This window comes from Centrocercus urophasianus, unplaced genomic scaffold (genome assembly GCF_019232065.1).
Source record: "Centrocercus urophasianus isolate 14NV4802_14NV808 unplaced genomic scaffold, USGS_Curo_1.0 seq_10, whole genome shotgun sequence".
Classification (NCBI taxonomy): domain Eukaryota; kingdom Metazoa; phylum Chordata; class Aves; order Galliformes; family Phasianidae; genus Centrocercus; species Centrocercus urophasianus.
In genome coordinates this window covers 64,003,827-64,024,597 of record NW_024884142.1, presented here as the reverse complement: position 1 = coordinate 64,024,597, position 20,771 = coordinate 64,003,827, and the positions used below count along the sequence as shown (strand labels likewise).

General features: G+C 36.9%; 1 protein-coding gene across 1 annotated transcript in view; it reads left to right on the top strand.

Moving 5' to 3' along the window:
- GALNT2 (polypeptide N-acetylgalactosaminyltransferase 2) overlaps window positions 1-20,771 on the top strand; it is a 94,067-nt gene that overhangs the window by 45,664 nt on the left and 27,632 nt on the right. Inside the window, exons 2-7 of the mRNA XM_042815562.1 lie at window positions 3,234-3,324; window positions 7,543-7,696; window positions 13,920-14,018; window positions 14,619-14,686; window positions 15,584-15,649; window positions 18,761-18,882. Coding sequence (XP_042671496.1) covers window positions 3,234-3,324; window positions 7,543-7,696; window positions 13,920-14,018; window positions 14,619-14,686; window positions 15,584-15,649; window positions 18,761-18,882 — 600 coding nt within the window. The remainder of the gene's footprint in view (window positions 1-3,233; window positions 3,325-7,542; window positions 7,697-13,919; window positions 14,019-14,618; window positions 14,687-15,583; window positions 15,650-18,760; window positions 18,883-20,771) is intronic.

The following is a 20,771-nucleotide window of genomic DNA, read 5'->3' as shown; positions in this document are numbered from 1 at the left end:
TTATCTGACCATATGCTTTGTTTGTGTTGCTCCAAATTAACATGGTGAAACAATTTACAGTTAGAGATCCAAAGAAAGTGGTTGATCCTGGTGTATTTATATCTGTGTGGCATTAATGTCTGCTTTCTTTCCCTTTCGTGCACTTCGAGTTTTCTCTAGAGGATATAATGTATTTTTTTCCCCTTTAAAGGCATTGGATGTCTACAGATATCTTCAAAATGCTTTATTGGCTGAAAGTTGGTGGTTAAAATAGAACATCACAGAATCACAGAATCACAGAATCACCCGGGTTGGAAGGGACCTCAAGGATCATGTAGTTCCAACCCCCCTGCCTAGCAGGGCCACCAAACACACACATTCAGATCAGGTTGCCCAGGACCCCGTCCAATCTGGCCTTAAACACATCCAAGGACGGGGCATCCACAACCTCCCTGGGCAGCCCGTTCCAGGGCCTAACCACTCTCCTTGTATAGAACTTCCCCCTAACATCCAACCTAAATCTTCCCTCCTTCAACTTCGATCCATTTCCCCTAGTCCTGCTGTTGTCAGCCCTTTTGAAGAGTTTACTCCCCTCGTGGGTGTAGGTTCCCTTCAGGTATTGATAGGCTGCAATGAGGTCACCCCGCAGCCTTCTCTTCTCCAGGCTGAACAAGCCCAACTCCCTCAGCCTGTCCTCATAGGGGAGGTGCTCCAGCCCCCTGATCATCTTAGTCGCCCTCCTCTGGACCCTTTCCAAAATCTCAATGTCTTTCTTGTACTGAGGGCTCCACACCTGGACACAGTACTCCAGATGGGGCCTCACAAGAGCCGAGTAGAGAGGGACGATCACCTCCCTGTCCCTGCTGACCACCCCTCTCCTGATGGAGCCCAGGATCCCATCATTAAAATAGACTTCTTTTGGAGAAGAAAAATACCACAATATCTTAATTAAGGCACACAGGTTATAGGTCGATATCCCATACTCTGCTGTCTCTGTTCTGTTCGATAGGGAGATCTGGGAGGGAGATTGAATATCCAGCAATCTGTGTTGGGAACTTCCATCCTTTCAGTGTGGTTTGCCTGAGAATTTCTGTAGGTTGCACCCAAATAGCTGGCTACAAGTCTCTCATTCAAAAGTATTCAAAATTGCATTCAACTTTTCTAAGTCTAACTTTTGTCCTTTGTAGTTTAATTGGGGAGGTGGTTGGGAAAACAAGGGGAAATAACATATAATCGTGCCTAATGACTCATGCTCCTATGCTGTTAAACTCAGTAGGAATGGCAGTGCTTTTCCTTAAAGACTTGAAAGGTGTGAGGGTGGAAGAAGAAAGAATGAGAAGGCACTCAGCACCTTTCGTTAACTTAATGAAAAATCCCTCCAGTTTCTTTTGGATGCTTTATTGATGTTTTGCTTTTATTTTTCAATTAACATATTTTTGTCTTGGTCTCATGGGACAGTCAAGAGCCTGGTAGAATTTCTGCAGAACTTGACATTCTTGTGTTGGGAAGATCTTCTGCCACCTACAGTTGATATTTGTAGTTATTCATAAAGTGTTGCTATCTTTAAAAAGAACCAAATAGTAAAATCCAGACTTTCTAGAACTAAGGACAGCTTTTCCTTCACTGTGCTGCTGGGGCTTAAGGCACACTGAAATATACTTTGATTCACCTCCATGAGCAACGATAATTCTCTCAACATGCGTTTTCTTATTGCCTTAAAGTTGTTTTTTTAAGTGACATTCTCAAGGCTTTGTAGCTCAAAGCATAGACTGCATGGTGAATTTAGTATAAGAACCTGGACAAATTCCCTCTCTGATATCCTCGATACATGATTCTGTGAAAAACATGCATTGATAGCATTTCGGTTTTAACTTCAGTGTTTATATAACTGCTTCTCTAGAAATGATTACTAACAATAAAACATCGAGTTTTGCATTTTGGTGTTTTAGGAATATGAGACATTACATTCATATCTCCAGTTATTAGTTCTTACTTAATATAGACAGTTAAGCTGAGTTTACATTGGGAAGTTCAGTGTTTGTGCCTGGGGGCATGCTGAAAAGCTATCATTTCTGGTTTAAATGTTTTCCAAAATGAATTTGGCTCATTCCATCCACTTATTATTCTAAAGAAGTACCAGATACAGTTTAGGAATGGCAATAGCCATAGCTGAGTCCACTTGCAGTAGGCAACTTGCACACCGTCACCTTACTGGGGAGGCTTGGGCAGATTACTAGAAGAGGTACAAACAGTTCTGCTGTTGGTAGGAAAGATGTTGCCTTTAGTGGGGTTGCCACCCAAAAACCAGAGCTTGTAATTAGAACTTCTTTGATGGAGATGTAGAAAGGGCAACAAAATTTCTTTTAAGTGTCTGAGAGCGGCAAAAGCAGCTGGCTCTGAAATCAGTTGTCTCAGTGTGAGAATCAGCATACCATCGGTAATTATCTTCTTTTTTTAAATTTACACTCTTCTCCACTTCATCCAAGTATGTAATACAATATGAATCTCAGTTCCACGTTCCTGTTATATTTTTACAATAATGAAGTAAGGGTATGAGGTTGTTTTTTTTTCCCTGTTGAAAGGAAAATAAGACTTTGAGAATAAATTTGGAATTTGGAGAGAGGCGACGAGAAAATCTTAGTGGTTTTGTTTGTTTGTTTGCTTGTTTGGTTTCTCTAAATGGGTATTATCCATATTTCTGTAATAACAAATCCATCATTTACCTGTGAAACCCAGAATAATCTCAAAAGAAGATGAAAATAATAACTTGTGAGTAACAATTTAGGAGGCTTTTTTGGTCAGTCAGAAAACTGTCACTTGGCATATTATTGCAAGGTAATCTGACTTCTTTTTCAGGTAACTTTCATAGTTGTGTTATTCCTTATTGGAGAAGTACTTTCTTCATGTTTCATTTAATTTCTACCTGCCCTGCATATTTGAATATTTCTGGTCAAAATGTTTTTATTCTATCTTTACTTCTTAATTCTTACTTTCTCCCGGAAAGCATTGTTGTGTAAATTAAATGCAGAAGTCTGCACCAACATTTTGTTGATTTCTTCATTATTTTTTTTTTAAGCAGTAGAGGAAATGATTATGTTTTATCTTCCAAAATCTAAAGTTGTATCTCTTGGACTACTAAATAAGCTGAGTTAGCTAGACTACTAAATAAGCTTGGTTACTGCTGTGTTGTTTGACAACACAAAATTAAATAATCTTTAACATAATATTCCTAACTGGTATACTTTGTTTTTCAGGAGGACCCAAATGACATCGATGCCAAAAGGAAAGACTTGCATGTCAGTGATGGTGAGGACAAAGCACAAAGTGTGGAGACATTGCCTCCAGGTATTGCAGTAAAGTTTGTGATGAAAGATCCCTAGGCATAGATGCAACTACTTGATAGCCATAAAGCAAACCAGTTCTTCTGATTCTAACAATTCTTTGTAGTTTGGAAGTGATAGGATTAGCATGTATCTCTGTTCTTAAGGCTTCACCTTCCTCTTACCTGCTTCACTATTACTTTGGGCTTAAAATCATAGGAAGAAAATTACTCTTTGCTAGTACATTTATGTCGCCTTGCAATAGGTTTATGCTGCTGTTAAAGCATCTAACAGAAAAGTTGTCCATTTCTCTGTGTACAGTGTTGACAGGCAACAGACAAGACACCTTGGAGCTATACTTCTGACTGAAGATTCAATCAAGGTTCTGGCATATTTTTTTTTTGCCTTTGTGTAGCTTTTGTGACAAAGGTATGAAGTAGTAGGTGTTTTCTTTTTTGAGCATGCTGATGGTGTACCTTATTTTTCCTTATTCTTCCTGAGTATTTGTCACATATTCGCAAAGAAACAGCGCCGTATGACTAGATATTTGAAAGAAGTAGAGTCATAACTTGAAGATGAGATGGAATAGTTAAATGTTACAGAACCTTCATTTGATGTGACTGCTATAAAAATTCTTCTGCCTCTTAACTGCTTCACATCAATGAGATTTAATGTTTAACTAGAATTGCTATAGCAAGGAGTGCAGAAGAGCTGAAATGGATTTAAATATTTGACACTGTATTCAAGAACTTTACAAAGATGACACCTTCTGATCAGATTGCTTCACAAATTTTTTTTTATTCCACAGTTAATCCTTATTTTTCTTAGCTATAAATAAGAGAAACATTTGAATTTGTTTGAGATCTGGAGGAAAGACCTAATTGAAGTAAACTTCCTTCTAAGCAACTGGGAACTTCCGTGCCCAGTAATGTGACGTGTGATTCTTTTTTTACAGTCATAAAACCCTTTCACTGGATAAGCTGTTTAAAATTCATGGCGTTTTATTCCTGCAGCCTTTGGATTGCTTTGTCTTCTTGCTTTCTGGAGAGGGGAAATGAGGCTCTGGTTATGTATATATGCTTTTTGGCAATTTTTTTCCAACCCAGCTTGGTTTCTGGCAGATTTTTCCAAGTACTTTTTCTTGAACAGAAATCTCTGCAAGTTGAAGGAATATTTTTTCCTGATACTGGAATTACAGGTCAGCCAGTGCATATCTTCCAACTAGAATTCTTCTTTCTGCTAATATTTACCTGGAAAATAAGACTTAAAAAAATCAATATTCTTAAATATTGAATATTTATGTATTCTGAGCCAAACCCCATCTATGTCTTCAGAGGTCTTCCTTTCTATGTTGCCCAAAGTAGCTGTTTAAGTATTAAGAGGTGGGAAGTATTACAGGTCAGAAGGGAGAGAGATCAGAACCTGGAAGGTTAGAAGCAAAATTAGATGTAAAGTAGGACAGGTCAGAACTCCTTTTTAATCCATTGATTAGCCTCTTTAAGACTTGATTTAACAGGCAGGATAATCATTACTGCGAGACAGCATGAATCTCAAGTCAAATATCAAAGGCTACTCAGAATTTTGCACTCTCAAATCACTATTTTGTTTATTTGAGTAGGCGACTTTTGAATTCAAATGGAATTCATGCTTCTGCAGAAACTTTTGGGGTGTTTCAAAACAAAATGATCAAATTTCAGGAGAGGGTTGGTTCAAAGCTGCCTTGCTTTTTCCACTGAGGTTAGAGGACCTGTAATTTAGGTTTCACTATTATGCAATATGATGTCTTTCAAGATTTATACAAAATAAGAAATTATTTGCTGTTTTTAAAGATTATTTAGAAAAATGGTAGTTAAACGTTTTATACTACTTCCCATACAACCAAGTATATCACTCTTTTGTCATTTTATGATTTATTTGTGTTGTGAAATTGTATTTCGTGTTTTGTGCAAATAGTGACATCAGCTTTTGTAGTAAGACTGTCTGGCCCTGAACTCTCTGCATAAGTAGCAAAACCAAAACTATATGGCAGGTTCTTTTTAAATGCTTTTTTTGAGCTTTGAACAGGCAATGATAAGAGTTTCAACAGTTAGTCAGCTAGCTGCTTCTGTTAGTTAACAAATCTCTTAATGTCTCTTAGTCAAAATGATCATATTTATACTAGGTATCCTACTGCTTTTAAGCTCCTCTGAGTCAGGAAGAGGGAGAGCAAGCTATTTGTAGAATTCTGTGTCTATCCATTCCTACACTTCGAGGTCTGCTGCTTGGTTGCACACAAATTTATCTGCTGTGCTTTTTTTCCTTCTGTCTGACTTCAAGGTGCTTTTGCTGTTATCTGAGTTTTTCCCTAATGGATCTGATGTATATTCTGCACAGTTGACAGGATCTTCTGTTGGAGCCAGAGCCAGGCTTTGCCTGCCTCCTGCCTTCTGAAGCCAGATTCACTTGTCTTTTTATTCTATGGGCTGGCACTGCTTTTCACTAAATTTAGCACTGTGAAATGGACTCCCTTCTTGACTTCTTTCCTACAACAAATCCACTTTTTTTTTTTTTTTTTTTTTTTTTTTTTTTTTTAATAGAGCTAATTTTTTTTTCAGAGTTTAAAAAAAAAAAAAAAAGAAAGAAAGAAAGAAAAAAAAAAAGTCCTGTTTAAAACCACCCGGTGTGTTTAAAAAATAAATATATATTGCACTATTTCAGTTGATTACCTCCTCCAAGACCTTAGAGTTGGGAAATAACTGTTTCTGTCTGTAGATGAAAAGCAGCCTCACTATATTTCACTTCTTTTTCTTCTTATCTTTGCTCAGCTTCTCAGTCTCAGAACAGTTGTACTAGTGATCACCTTAAAACTGAAGAACATCTAACCTTTGCATCTGTAAAATAAGCACTTGTCAAATGCAAGTTCAGCATTTGTTTGGTTCCAGATACCTGACCAACTGAGTGATTTTTGGCTTTATTTGACTTAAATAGCAAACTCTGCAGTTCACTTACTGTTGGATTTATTATCATGTTAGCTGTCAGTGTAGGTTGCCCTAAAACTCACACATAAGATTGAAATTACCAACCTGCTCAATTTAGGTTTTAGGTAAGCAACAAGCAATTATAATATTTAATTGCATTGAAATAGAAGTTTTCTTTCAATATTGGGATCTCCTAACAGAAGTTCACGTAAGATAATTAAAGCATGTTTTATGGATGAAAGCTTTAAATGAGGAACACCTTAGTTTCTGTGCTTCACAAATTGAGAGAAGGAAGAAAGGTAAACATTGAAATGTCTGAGCAATCTCTAGCTCTCATTAATAGTTGTTGTAATAGTATTCCTTTTGTGTGTATTGGTATACTGTAGGATATGCCTGAACTTTTGTATTTGCGTAAAAGCTGATCTTAAGTATATTATATTAGAATGTCAGCTCTGTAACTTTCTTTCCTTAGTTACAGCTGGTATAAATTTGCTGTAGGTAACAGAAGTTTGACTGTCAGTACAAAAAGAAAGTGTTGAATCAGAAGTGAGAAATTAGACCTTTGATACATTTGATATTAAACTGTTTTACAGCTGAAGGTGAACATTCTGAAATTTTGTTCCTGGATAATAAATGTTAATCTGCCTTTCAGTTTTATGTATACAAGTTCAAGTGCTGCAATCAGTTACGTGAATAGTACTTTCTTTGTTAAAGAGTAATTAATCTGTGATTCCTTTTTAATGTAAAGAAGGTTGCAGTTATGTCATGTAATTAGCATTGGAGAGCTGTGTGGTGCTCTGCCTACCTGAAATGCTAGCTTTTAAGAATAATGTCGTCTTATACTTCTAAAAGCCCTGTTTCTCGAATCGTTTGGTTTCTGTTTGAATAATGTGACAGTAGTAAATTAAATTAGAATGTCTTTGAAGCCTGGGCCTTTAAAAAGATCTACTCTGTTAAAGTGTATGAAAATTTGGAATATATTAAATTATATTTTAAATTGAAGTTGTGGTTGTAGGGGCAAAACCAACAAAATAGCAGATAAGATGATGCATGGCCATCTGATGATTAGTTGTGTGAACTGAGAGCTGTGAAATGGTTCAATTTCATTAATTCACAGGGTGTTCTGGAGCAACTTAATGTGCAAAAGTGAGTGTGACGCTACACTGTTAAAAATACTGTGGGGCTTAATTACTTCATTGCAAAATAAGATTAGTTATATTTGGATTTATGAATTCTCTTGAAGTTGCAGAGGTTAAACCGAATATGTTCCTGTTTTTCTTTTGTAGGCAAAGTTCGGTGGCAAGACTTTGATCAAGATGCTTATGTTAGCGCTACCATGGTGCGATCTGGTCAGGATCCATATGCTCGCAATAAGTTCAATCAGGTAGAAAGTGACAAACTACGAATGGACCGAAACATTCCTGACACGAGACATGATCAGTAAGTTCCCAACTGAGCCATGTTTGGCTTGGATTAGCCTTTTTGTTTGCTTATTTTGAACAGAGAGCTGTTCTCCTGTAGCAGAAGTTCTCCAACTTTCAGTAAGGAACAATAAACTGTGCTGCAATCCTTAAACAGTGGAGTAAAGAACAATGAATCTTCACAGAATCACAGAATGGCCGGGGTTGGAAGGGACCTCAAGGATCACAAATCTCCAACCCTCCTGCCACATGCAGGGCCACCAACCTCCACATTTAATATTAGACCAGGCTGCCCAGAGCCCCATCCAATCTGGCCTTAAACACCTCCAGGGATGGGGCATCCACAACCTCTCTGGGCAGCCTGTTCCAGCACCTCACCACTCTCTCTATAAAGAATTTCCCCCTGACATACAACCTAAATCTTCCCTTCCTCAACTTAAAACCATTTCCCCTTGTCCTACAGTTATTAACCCTTTCAAAGAGTTGATTCCCTTCCTGTTTGTAGGCTCCCTTTAGGTACTGAAAGGCTGCAATGAGGTCACCCCGCAGCCTTCTTTTCTCCAGGCTGAACAAGCCCAGCTTCCTCAGCCTGTCTTCATAGGGGAGGTGCTCCAAGCCTCTGATAATCTCTGTGGCTCTCCTCTGGACCCTCTCCAACAGCTCTCTGTCTTTCCTGTACTGGGGACTTCAGGCCTGAACACAGTACTCCAGATGGGGCCTCACAAGAGCAGAAGGGGACAATCACCTTCCTGTCCCTGCTGGCCAGCCCTCTTCTGATGGAGCCCAGGATACCATTTGCCTTCTGAGTCGCAAGGGCACGCTGCTGGCTCATGTTAAGTTTTTCACCTATCAAGAACCCCAGGTTCTTCTCTGCAGGGCTGCTTGTTCAACAAGGAACACTCCTTGTTCAAGTTTGTCCTATTTCCAGAACTTCCATCAGTGTGTATTTGATATCAAGACTGACATTGTATTTCAATCTCGTTTTGTCCCTATTTATCTGATGACTTTTCTTGGTTTCTATGTTTGTGAAGGGTTCTTAGCTTCACTCTGGTGATTGAAATCTCAATAAACACAGCTCTCATCAGTATCCCTGCAGCGAAACTCTAGCAGTATTTCTATACTTGCTAGTCTCCAGAGACATGTGGCAGTTTTTTACATGGAGTTGGCTTGCAGGTCTTTCCCACAAAGCTGGGCTGGTTGCTGAACCATTTTCCGATTTCTGAGGGAAACTGTAGGCAAGATAGTGCTGTGAACACATGCTATTATATTAGTTCAAAGTCAGGTAAATCTGACATGTTTTTCTGATATATAAACTGTCCTGTGTTTATGGCTTCAAAGTTCATACCAGAGGTTGAATTGTTGTGTAGCTTGGAATTATGCTGGAATGATTGCTCAATGATGACAAATTTGTTTCCCTGAGTTGCAGGAATCACCATCCTATATTTGTGGTGATGTTTTCCTCTTCTTGTAGGAGTGAGGTAGGCAGTTGTTGAATGTGGTATTCCATCTAATAGACCACATTTATGTAAACAAAAGGATGCTTTCTTTTTTCCCCAACCACGAAGTTCATCTCACCTGCTTCTGAGAGAGAATGGAAGCCTGCTGTGTGTTGGTGCGGCTTTGTGGCTTCTCTGAACCTATGGAGTGGAATAAGCAGGTATATAGAAGAAGCTACTTTTGAGGGTGACCAGCGTGGAGCAGGAGTCAATACTGGATCCAATACTGCTTAATATTTTCATTAATAACATAGATGGTGTGGCAGAGTGCAATCTCAGTAAGTTTCCAGATGATACAAAGCTGAGAGAGGGACAGGTACACAGGAAGCATAGAGTCCTAGGGAAGAGATAACCTCATGCACCAGTACCATTTGGGGGCCAAACTAAAACTTCAGATGCTTGAAAGCTTTTGCCATGTCTCTCTGCTTGTACTACTTCCTGAATCAGCAAATTAGCATGCTTCAAAGCAAGATAAAAACATTTTTCTCATTTGAAGGAGACTGACATTTGGTAAGGAAATTAAGTGATTTGGACCAACCTTGCTTAAGCAGATTTGATTAATATTAAAATGAAGGTTGCTCATTATGATGTCAGTGACTTGAAAAAAAAGTTGGACTTCATAATTACAAATATTAATATTTTCTTTTAAAAACAAGGCAAGTACAGCCTCAAAGCATGAAATTAACCAGCTGTGTGTAGCTGAATTGCCTAAGTAATTCTGCAGCTAGGATGAGTGTACATTCACAGCTGTGTGTAGAAGAAGCTAGAGGAGATGCCAGAGGGAGAAAAGGAAGGTGACTTTTTTTCTTCATAATACTCCCTAGTAAGCAGCAGTATAGCAGAGGAGGTATTTGGAAAAACGTGGATATTTATTATGTAATGTTAAATCCCTTATATAATAGTGTGGTTTGTGTTCTCTTTAAACATGCAATATTGCAGATGATGTAAGGCAAGTCTTGTAGTCTGGCATTAGTTGAACTGAAAAGTAAACTTTCATAATTTAGGTTGTGTTTGGAAATTTTCTATATATTTAATTAGATATTGAATATTCTCTAAGGGGGTTCTAACAGACAAATGCTATCTCTTGTTGAGAAGAACTTAGATAAGAGAGATGACAGAAGACAAATTATATTACAGTAGCTGTGGTTGTTGTGACTTTGTGATGTGACTTCCCTGGCTAATTTTTATTTTTCATTTTTATTTTGTTTTTTTAAATGGTCCTAGAAAAGAGCCTTGCAAGGCAGTGTGAGAGATAGTCCCGGGGAAAGGCTGCATCTGTGCTGGGCTTATTAGACTTTGCTATGAAGCAGATTTAAGTGCCCATCAATCTGTAAATAGTCATCTTTCTAAAGAAAAGGAAATTACTCTAGCAGTAATTCCTGCAAATTGTTCATGGTGCTTTCCTTGCTGTCTTGCAATTAATTTTCCTTCTATTTTGGCAAGGACAGTAACTGCAGAAGCTGAAAACATTGCATTAAATACTTGTTTGATATCTGCCTAATGGAAAGTGCAAGAGTAATAGCCATAGGAGGAAGAATATGTTAAAGAACTGAGCATTTGACACTTGGAAGCATGTTATTTTCAGTAAAAATTGAAGGCAGCTGGGTTAAAATTAATATTTCCTTTGGAATTGCTGCAACATTTTTCTTCAGGAAAACTGGGGAAATATTTGTTTCTATACTTGCATCTTTACTAATTGATGTCTATAAAGGCTATTTGACTCTGAAATAGCTACATAATAATACTTTTTAAGAGCTGAAATTCTCTAGGTTGTTTAGAAGCAGTTGAATGTGTAAATGCATTTCTTTTTTTTTACTATATTGCTTAGGTTTTTCTGTATCTAAGAAATTTATACTAGCATCAAGACAAGTTTTCTAATTGATAATTTTGTGAAAACTTGTCAGCAGTACGGGAAAATATTTTGGTTTGGCCCTTTAAGCTGCTTGCCATTGTTTAAGTAAAAGGGAAAAGCGAGAAACAGGCTGATAGATCATCTGAAATGAAGTGAGAAGGTCTGGAGGAATGTAAATGAGGTGATGCTCATGACACTACCACTTTCAACAGGATTGAGAAAGCTCTGGGTTTCTTATGTTGCTGTCTGGTTATAACATGTCTCAGGCTGAGAGCTGACCTGATCATGGTGGATTTTGGAGACTCAGGAGGTGACTGTCACAGTCATAATCAGAAATCTCTAAAGTCATCCTTTGGTCAGAGTGAAATAGTCTCCTGAGTAGGAGCTGGGTGGAATATTCCATGCTTTTGGGCCTCCCACAGTTCAGATCAGTGGTTTTTGGTAATGTCTTTATTTCAATTAAACCTTTTTTCCCCTGACTCTACAGGTATTAGCAGGCTCTGGACTCATGTTCGAATTTTCATTCTAAATAGATAAGAAGGAAACTTTCTTGTCTCTTTAGTACCCAGATACCATCTGTTGTAATGAATGTCTCCTTGGTTAAAGGGAATTTTTCTACCAAAAGATGATTTCAACAAAACTCAGAGATTTCAAGTATTTGGCTAATGATATGAGCTAGCTCTGATTCAAAATTCTGGGGGAAAAAATATACTTTCTGTCTCTCATTAATTTTAATAATTTTTTCTAAGCATTGAAGGTCTAGTTTGATATTTTCAGTTCAAGTGCTGTAAGTCGAGGGAAGAAAATCACGCTTCCCAAAACTGATGGCATTGTTTCTTTGGTTTGTTGAGTTTAACTGTGGCATTATTGACACCAACATAAAAAGAAGAGAAATGCTTAATTGAAGCATTCCTCTCATTTTATTTGAGAGTTTAAAAATCTTTTCTTCCTCTGAAATATGTAGTAGTGTTATTCTCCTGAGTTTTTTTTTTTTTTAAAGAACAGGCTTCATTGCCATGATTAATTACCTCTTTAGATGTGCTCTTTTATGCAAAGAGAACAGTATAACTATTTTTATTATTATTATTATTCTAATGCATTTAATTTGGCATTATGACTTGCTTGCAATAGACTTGAACTAAATTTACTCAATTTCATGACCTTATTCTAAATTGGATTGATACAGTATTCAATTAATTCTTGTCACGCTTAATTGTGATCTTCTAGGGTTGCTTTGAATTATTGAGCATGACTTACGATGCAGGTTTCAATGGAACATTTCAACAGATTAAATTTCAAGTTTGAATTCTGAGTGCTCATCAGTAAAGGACCAAGCTTCTTGGCCTGTGTCAGGGCTTCATGGGAAACTGTGTGCACAGGAGGCTCATCTTGTGTGGGCAGTTTGGAAATTACCAGAAAACAGGATAATTCTTTTAGCTTTTGTAGGCTTTTGTATGTAATAGCTGAATTCCTTTCAGCTGTTTAGATGAATTGCCAAAAGATCATGATAGAGGAGGTTTTAATTCTTTACTTTCCATGAGTATTTGTGATGTATTGCTTCAACTTGGGTGTTTGTGGAAATGCTGTCTTGTACACCCACCACTGGAGGAAGAAAGCTAGATAAGGCCTTGCTAATCTGACACAGAGCAGTTGTAGGTTTGGCACAGGCTTTGTTTTTCTTCAGGGCAGTGAGAACACAGTGGCACAATAGCATTTTGTTTCATTACCAGTGCAAACATTTGTATGACCTTATGGGCGTGTTGCATTGAAAGCACTATTCTTCCTTGGGATTCTGGAGCATGGACAAGGAGAAGCAGCAGATTGCTCGCTTTAATTCCTTGAAGCTGAAGGTTGTGTGATTTATGATTTGTGACAGTTGTTTCATCAGTTTTTTTATACAAGCATTTGGCTTGTTTTAGAAGTTTGGGTAGTAATACAACTTTCCTTTCTTCCCTTAATAGCTAGCTTGATTCATACTGCATAGATTACAGTTCCTTGGTGACTTCACCACAGGTGTATGCTAATTCAACTGGGATTGCCCTCTCTGAAGATGTTTAGGTCTGTTGGAATTGTGCCCCAAATGTTTGATAAAGCATGTGTGAAGAAATGCATCACTCATATGTTACTTATGAATGAAGATTATGATCTTGACTTATGATCTTATGATCTTATGATCTTATGATCAGACAGCAATGATTTTAACACAAACTCTTTGTTACACCATTTTTAGTATGCTGTTCTCATTGCACAATGAGTCCTTTTTTAGGTTTATTGTCAAGGTATTCGAGTAGCTTAATTTTACGTAGATGTACAAGAGTTCGTGTATTTTTAGAATTTTGGGGTTTTTTTTGCTTATTATTTGAAGAGATCACGAAAAATGAGCTAGTGTAGATGGACTACTGTAAGTCTCAATCTTAAACAGTTTTCTATGCTAATGAGATGTTACTTGTACAAGCAAGACTAGGATGCAGTATTAAAAATAAAAATGAAAGTGGATGAGTGCTTTTCTAAAGGAGACATACAGCTTGTGAACCTCTGCTTTTTTATTAATGTGCTCATTTACTTAGACTTAATAAGTGGTCTTGAAGTGAAATAGAACTCTGGTTTCATACTCAGTTGCATGAAAGGTATGTACAGTAAACTACAGCGATTGTAGTACAGCAATGTTTATCTACCCAAATCTGACCCTGGCTCAGTCTGTTGTATACAAAGATGAGTGTCAAGAGTGGTAAAAGAGGAGCTGATTATAAATCATCTTGTTTGAAAATAAGATACATCATTCTTTCTAGGTAGATACAGTGTGTACACAGTTTAGTAGATAACTGCTTTTTGATGAAGACTGTTTGTTAAGACTGTAATGTAAATCTTAGATTGACAGGCTTTTTGTCTTTCAGGTGTCAACGGAAACAATGGCGGATAGATTTGCCAGCCACTAGTGTGGTGATCACCTTTCATAATGAGGCAAGATCTGCTTTACTTCGAACTGTTGTCAGGTATGCCTGGGAGACAATCCATGACTTTGTATTTTTTTTTTTTTCCCACAAAAAGCACTTTTCTTGTGCTAGAATAGCTTCTGATAAAGAGAAGTAGCAAATCCATCATCCAAAGCAATCCATTATGCTTTTCTTGTACCATTTACAAAGGATGAAGCTGGCTCTTAATTTCACTGATGCCTCCAGGTCTTACATCCTGAAAGAGTGATCTTAAACAGACAAAAATGCTTCCCTTAACTACAAACATATGAAAGTGTGAAATTAATTGCAAGAAGATATCTTGAGATTGGTTGTATAAATGGTTTCAAGAAGAATACGTGGAAGATGGATTTTTCAGGCGCTATTTTATCTGAGGATATCTGCAAAGCTTCCATTGTCCAAACTGTGTAATTCACTCATTTCTGGAGGCTGGAAATCTGAGGGAAGAACAACTCTGTGCTCTTTTTTTCACAAACTCTTTACCGAGTAAGCTAATAGCTGTTGTAGAAAGATGGGATCCTGGACTATATTAAACTGTAGTTTAAGAAATACTGTCATTAAAAGCACTGCTTATATGAGATGGAAACTGCTTTGTATTGAATGCTTTTTTGTCTGTTTCAGTGTCCTTAAAAAAAGCCCATCACATCTTATTAAGGAAATCATACTAGTGGATGACTACAGTAATGATCGTAAGTACTTTTATAATGTCCAAATGTTATTTTGTTTATTTTGCTGAGTCTTTCCATAAATGAAAGTAGGTGACTCAGTTGGGAGTTAGTCATATGAATGGGAATTTGTAAAGTATGGTTCTAAACCAGCTCTTAATTCTTTTGTGTTTGTCATTGTGGAAGCATGAAGAGTTCTAAAATACTTCAGATCTATTTTATTGCTTCCTGTTAGCAGAAGAAGCAGAGTTTAGAGTTGAAAACAGCCTTCCCTTAGTACATTATGATGCAAAAATAAAACCCATGGCACTTGCACAAAATACTTCTTTGGAGTGCTGCTGCTCTCCATCACTTTTGGAAAATTCTTGGTGAATAAAGAAAGTCAAGATTTAAAAACTTTTAGGATATCGTAATGTTAATTTGAACAGTGAACCTCTGAGTAACACTCTAACGGAAGTCAATGTCTACATTTGCAATGCTGATTGATACTTTAGGTTAGTTTAAACCTTAATGTTGCTTAAAAGTAAGCAAAGAAGAAAAAATTTTTAATTTTTTTTTTTTTTTTTTTTTTTTTTTTCCTTAATGAAATGTAGAAACTACTCAAGGTAAACAAAAAGAGCAGAATTGATTAAAAATATTTTGAGAGTAATGTATTTTGTATTACATAAAATAATGTAATTAAATAACAGTAATAAAATTAGTTTTAAATAATATAATGATGGTGGTAATTTCTTACCCTGGTCACTTTTCTTTATTTCTGGAGCAACAAACAGGCATTTTTTAAGCATGATTCTTAATTATTTGTAAATATGATTGCTTTCCACTATGAAGTTTTTGTTCTGTTTTTGAAGAAAAACATACTTGTGGTAAATGAGACTGGTTTTGATCACTTTAATTATTATTATTATTATTATTTTTAAGCTGATGATGGTGCTCTGTTGGGAAAAATTGAAAAAGTGCGAGTTCTTCGAAATGATCGCCGAGAAGGTAGGCTTGATTTGGGAAAAGGAAGATACAAATTCCACTGTGTTGCCTTATCTGCTTATCAAGTCTTTTAAAGGAACTTTCTGTATTGGAAGGGCGGATTTTTTGTTTCATAAATCACCTTACAAGTGGAAGGAAAAAAAGCTGTTGTATTTGTGATTAAAAATAGTAATTCTAATTAACTTGCTATTGTTGTGTGCAGTTGCACATGTGACAACTTGATACATTGCCTCTCATCCTCAGCCCCTTGTTTTTCTCACTCCAGTGAATCCTCTGTTAAGCTGCTCCAACTGTATGCAAGGTCTCACTGTAAGTTGTATGTAAGTCTGCAAAAACCCAGCTTAAAAATATCCCTCTTTGCTGGTTCCCTTATGAGAAGTGGTTTTAAGGATTCAGTTGATGGACAGCCTGTCTAACTGTTTGGCAAACGTGAGTTTAAGCAGCCAGGAGGGCCGGGACCACATATGCCAGCTTTTCTTGCATCCTTTTCCTTTTTGTTGCTTTGCACGTTATGGCCTCATATCACTGAGCTGTTTAGTCACAGCTTCCTGGCTGTGTAGCTTAAAGTATTAAAGGCAACTGTTATTCTACAGCTGTTTGAAATAGTAACTAGGAGCTGACAGTTGAAATAGCTGACTGAGTTCGCAGATACCTACTGTTTGTTTTTATAGGCACTGTATCTTCTAGGCTGACAGACTGGAGAGCAGCTAGAATCATTAGATTGCCAGAATCTGGAAGTTGCATGCACAAAACCTGTGTTATCCCATAATTAAAGTAATGACTTACTGGGGATTCTTAGTATTTAAGCATTTGTTTGGAATATGCTTGTAAACAAAGGCTTGTTAGGAAAGCAGGCCTTTTATGACTTTCCATGGTTTTGGGGTTCTGAGAGAGCCGATCTCATCTCATCTCAATGCAACATTTGAAGATTGTGATAGCAGTAATGGAAAAACTGACTGAAATAACCCTTTGATTTTTTTTTTCTGTACTATAAATATTCTGTACCGTACATACAGAGTTTTCATTCATACTTCAAAATAAACACTAGTATATCTGAAAAAGATATGATTTGACAAATCTCACTGTCAGAAAAGAACTGCTTTCAAATTGAAGGTGCAGTGCTGGTTTTCTTGGTGTTTTTATGAGATTAGAATGAAGTTATCAGGCATGAAAGCTACTGTGCTGGTTAGGAAGTTTTTCCTAGATATGCGTTTATGCAGCCAGATAATTTTCTTTAATGAAAATATTTTCAGATTTCATTTGATTGCTACATTGTTGTGATGGAGCTTAATGCTAAGTTTGCTTGTTGTTTTTATATGAAGACTTACACTGGTATCTCAGACAGGGATGTCACTGACTGCTTTTCTTTCAGAAATATGTCAGAGTAGATTTAGGTTTCATATGTAGGACCAGTTTGCTATGGGAACACATCCATCTTGAAGAGTCTGGTTATGGCCAGGGGAACTTTCTGGACTCTTCCTGTCTTATTGCTCCATGTGATTATAGAGGACTCGATGACCCAAATGTTTACTTCCACATTCTTTGAAGTAGAAGAAGACATTGGATTCTATGAAAACAAAAGTTTGAAATAAGAAACTCTGGAAGGAGGAACTGCAGAAGTAGAACAAATGTTAACACTGTGCTTGAGGAATGGTTTGTGAGGTAACTGCATGGAAAAGTGCCAGGGTTCAGCCTCAGGAGAGAGCCTAAGTATATCTGATTAGCTGCAAATGTACAACAGGTAAAGTAGAAAGCACTGACACAGGATCACCACAGAGCATATCTACAATACCGAAGTACTCTTATGATAAGAGAGCACAAGGATCTTCTTGAAGCTGTTTAGTTGCTGAACGTTGGGCAGAGCAAGCTTGTTCTATAGCTATTTACTCTTAAGTTTTTGTTCTCTTTGGCAGTGACATTTTGCAAGTTTTATTTTGTGAAGAGGATGAAAAGAAGTAGTTGGTAGTTTCTCGTTTGGTTGTTCAGGTTTTTTGTGGTTTTTTTTTTTTTTTTTTTTTTTTTTTAAAAAAATATTTTAATTAAAAAAAAAAAGTAAATGAAATCAGTTAATTTTGAAGAGTAATAGAGAAAAACAGGCAGAAAGTTTGCTAAGGGGAGAGAACAAGCTCACTTTCTTCTGACTGAAGAACACAGTGGGTTGTTCCAGGGTGTGCATGTAAATCTTACAAGGGACTTGGAGGAATGGTAAAGTCGTTCACTGATCAAATAATAAGAGCAAAAGCAAGAAAGGAACAGGGCAAATCAGTGAAGGGACCTGGGTAAATGAGGTGTTGAGAAGTCTTTTGATTTCTTACCAGAAGTTTTCTGTTAAACAAGTCTTTTCAAGGTGAGATTTATAAGCAACAACTAAAAAAAAAAGTGCTAACAGCAATGACCCTCCCCCCAAAAGAAACCACCAAAACAAACAACAGAACATAAAAGATAACTACAACAACAAACAGAAGAGATTTACAAAAAATGTAGAAAAGAAGTGGTTGAAAGGGATAAGGAGAGAGGCTCTCAAACACGAATTAACAAAGTGTAGTTATTTCTGGAAGAAGCAGACAGAAGAATGGACAGGATATTCCTGATGGCTTCTAAAGTAGGAAGTGGAAGGAGTGTGGAAAGATGGTTAGGATCTTCAGTTCTACAATACGGTCATAGAGGTAGGGCTTCTTCATTCACTCAGCACTAATCCTTCAGTTGTGCTACTAAAATCAAATCCTATTCTGGATATCTGACAAAAAAAAAAAAAAAAATTGCTTTCCTTATTGATGTTAAGTAACATTTATCCCATTAATGACATCTGCTGTATTGCAGACCCAGCTGTCCCTGTGGACTGCTTTTTTTTAAAGGCACTTCAATTCTTCTGTTTAAATAAGATTAGAACCTGTAAAATTGGGTACAGTAGTTAAGGATGTAGGCTTTTTTATTATGAATTGTTAACAGGCATCTTTTCTTTTTAAAATGAAACTTGTGTGTTCATGTCTTGAGTTAGAGTAATTAAATTCATTACTATCTTGAAATGCAATAATTTGTCTTACTGCTGTTGATTGTTTTCTTCCAGAACCTACTTCAACTGTTTTTGTGTTGGTTTTTTTTTTTCCTTTTCAGGCTTGATGCGCTCCCGGGTCAGAGGGGCAGATGCAGCACAAGCAAAAGTACTTACTTTCCTGGATAGTCACTGTGAATGCAATGAACACTGGCTGGAGCCACTTTTGGAAAGAGTAGCTGAGGTTAGTAAAGAGTTCTTCTAAAGTAATTTCCTGAAGGAGTAGCTTTTAAATTTTAAAGCCATCTGGTTTATACTACATTAATTTTATGCATTTTTCTGAAGAAGCTTTTTCTCTGAAGTGAGATGATGGAGATGATCAGAGTATTCTGTGATTAAAACTCACTTTTTGTTCATTTAATCTGTGAACATAGAAATATAAAACGTGAATATTTGTTATTACCTTCACAAGTGATTCAAATATATGCTTCTTTGGTTCTTCAGGGACCTCCACAGTAATCTTTAGAGCAAAACACTCTTCCTTTCAACCAATATCATCTCAATGTAATTCAGTTTACCCTGAATATTTATGCCTCGTTAACATTCAGTGTGATAATGGCGGAGAGGTTGAGCTGTGAAACCAAAATTCTCATGGAAATTAACAGGGACTGTGGGCTCTCAGCTTCTGTGAAAATGATGTTTTGCCTGTGTCCCAGAAAAGCTAGTGACAGGACTGAGAGTTATACGTTTTTTCCGTGCTCTGGAGGAACTCAGCTGAAGCAGACAGTGAATCAAGTGTAATCACAGAATGCTAGGGAGTGTTCGAAACGACAGAGCTATTTCCATAATTGCATTTTCTTTCAGGTGAACACACATTTTAATTTAACATATGTTAGTCTGGAATATCTTTCCTTCAAAGTACTCCTGGTCAAAATTGTTTTACTCTGTATTGTTAGTGCCCAGTTTCTTGCTTATCCTCCATGTGCTTTCCTTTGCATTTCCTCCAAAAGAGAGGGGGAGGATGAAGTCATATTCTCAGTATGCCAGGAAGAAAACCAGTTGTTGCTGTCAACTGGGAACTTCTCTTACTCCTTTTGGTCCTGCAGTGTTTTACTGTGTATTCCAAAATACTGTAAATTGTCTAAGGCACATCAGCATTTGAAATTCTATTCTAGAGGAGAAATAACTATAATCAGTTTAAACCTAAACATTTTAAAAATATTTGGAGCTCACAGAGCCCTTGAGCATGAGCAGCATAACACTTTGCAATATATTTTTTTTGCCAGTGTAGTGTCGCAGACTTAGAAAGGTAGTTCCTATGTAATTTTTAATCAGGAGAATAAACTTGAAGGCATTAAATACATTTTAAAAGGGAGTGGAAAATGCTTTCTGCTAAAGCAGTGTCTTGGCTCTAGGATATGGGAAGTGTTCTCAAGTGTAATTTGTTTGAACTATCCACGTTTTTGAGAAACGAGAAGACAGTGGTAGTTTTGCTTGCCCCTTTTTTTTTTTTTTTCCTTTTTCCTCTTGGCATACTTATTTATTTTTCTGAAACAATCTGGGATGTGAAAGTGTTCATCATAACAGAATATAAAACCTATTCAATTGCTGCTAGATTAGTAAAGACGTGAGATTGTGTGGTATACTTGATAGGAGAAATTGGTGCATGTTTTTTTAGTTTTTTTTTTTTTTTTGTACCAGCCACTTTTGGAGGCAAAAGAATTATTAGACCTTTCAAAAACTTGCTCCTCACAATTGTCATGGTGAAAAACGCTAATCGTGAGCCATTCTTGATCTGTTGTTAAATAAATTATATGGAATTCCAGTTTGCTTTTACCTGGGAAGGTTCCCAACCAGCAGGTATGAAGTTTGTTAAAGGTGCTTCTAAGCTTTCTGCTTAGAAAACATTAGTGAATGTATATTGCTTGCACATAGCCTGTGATAGTTCTTTGTTATTTTAAATGGATTAATTTTGCTCACAGTGCAGATGATATGCTACTTGATGTTAATCAGCAGCATTTTCTTAATGGTCTTGGTGACAAGAAGCTGAATAGATATGAACTCCTTACCTAACTTTGAGGTCGAGGAGGATTTTCATGTCAGGAATACTAAACATTAATGCAGCGTTCTCTG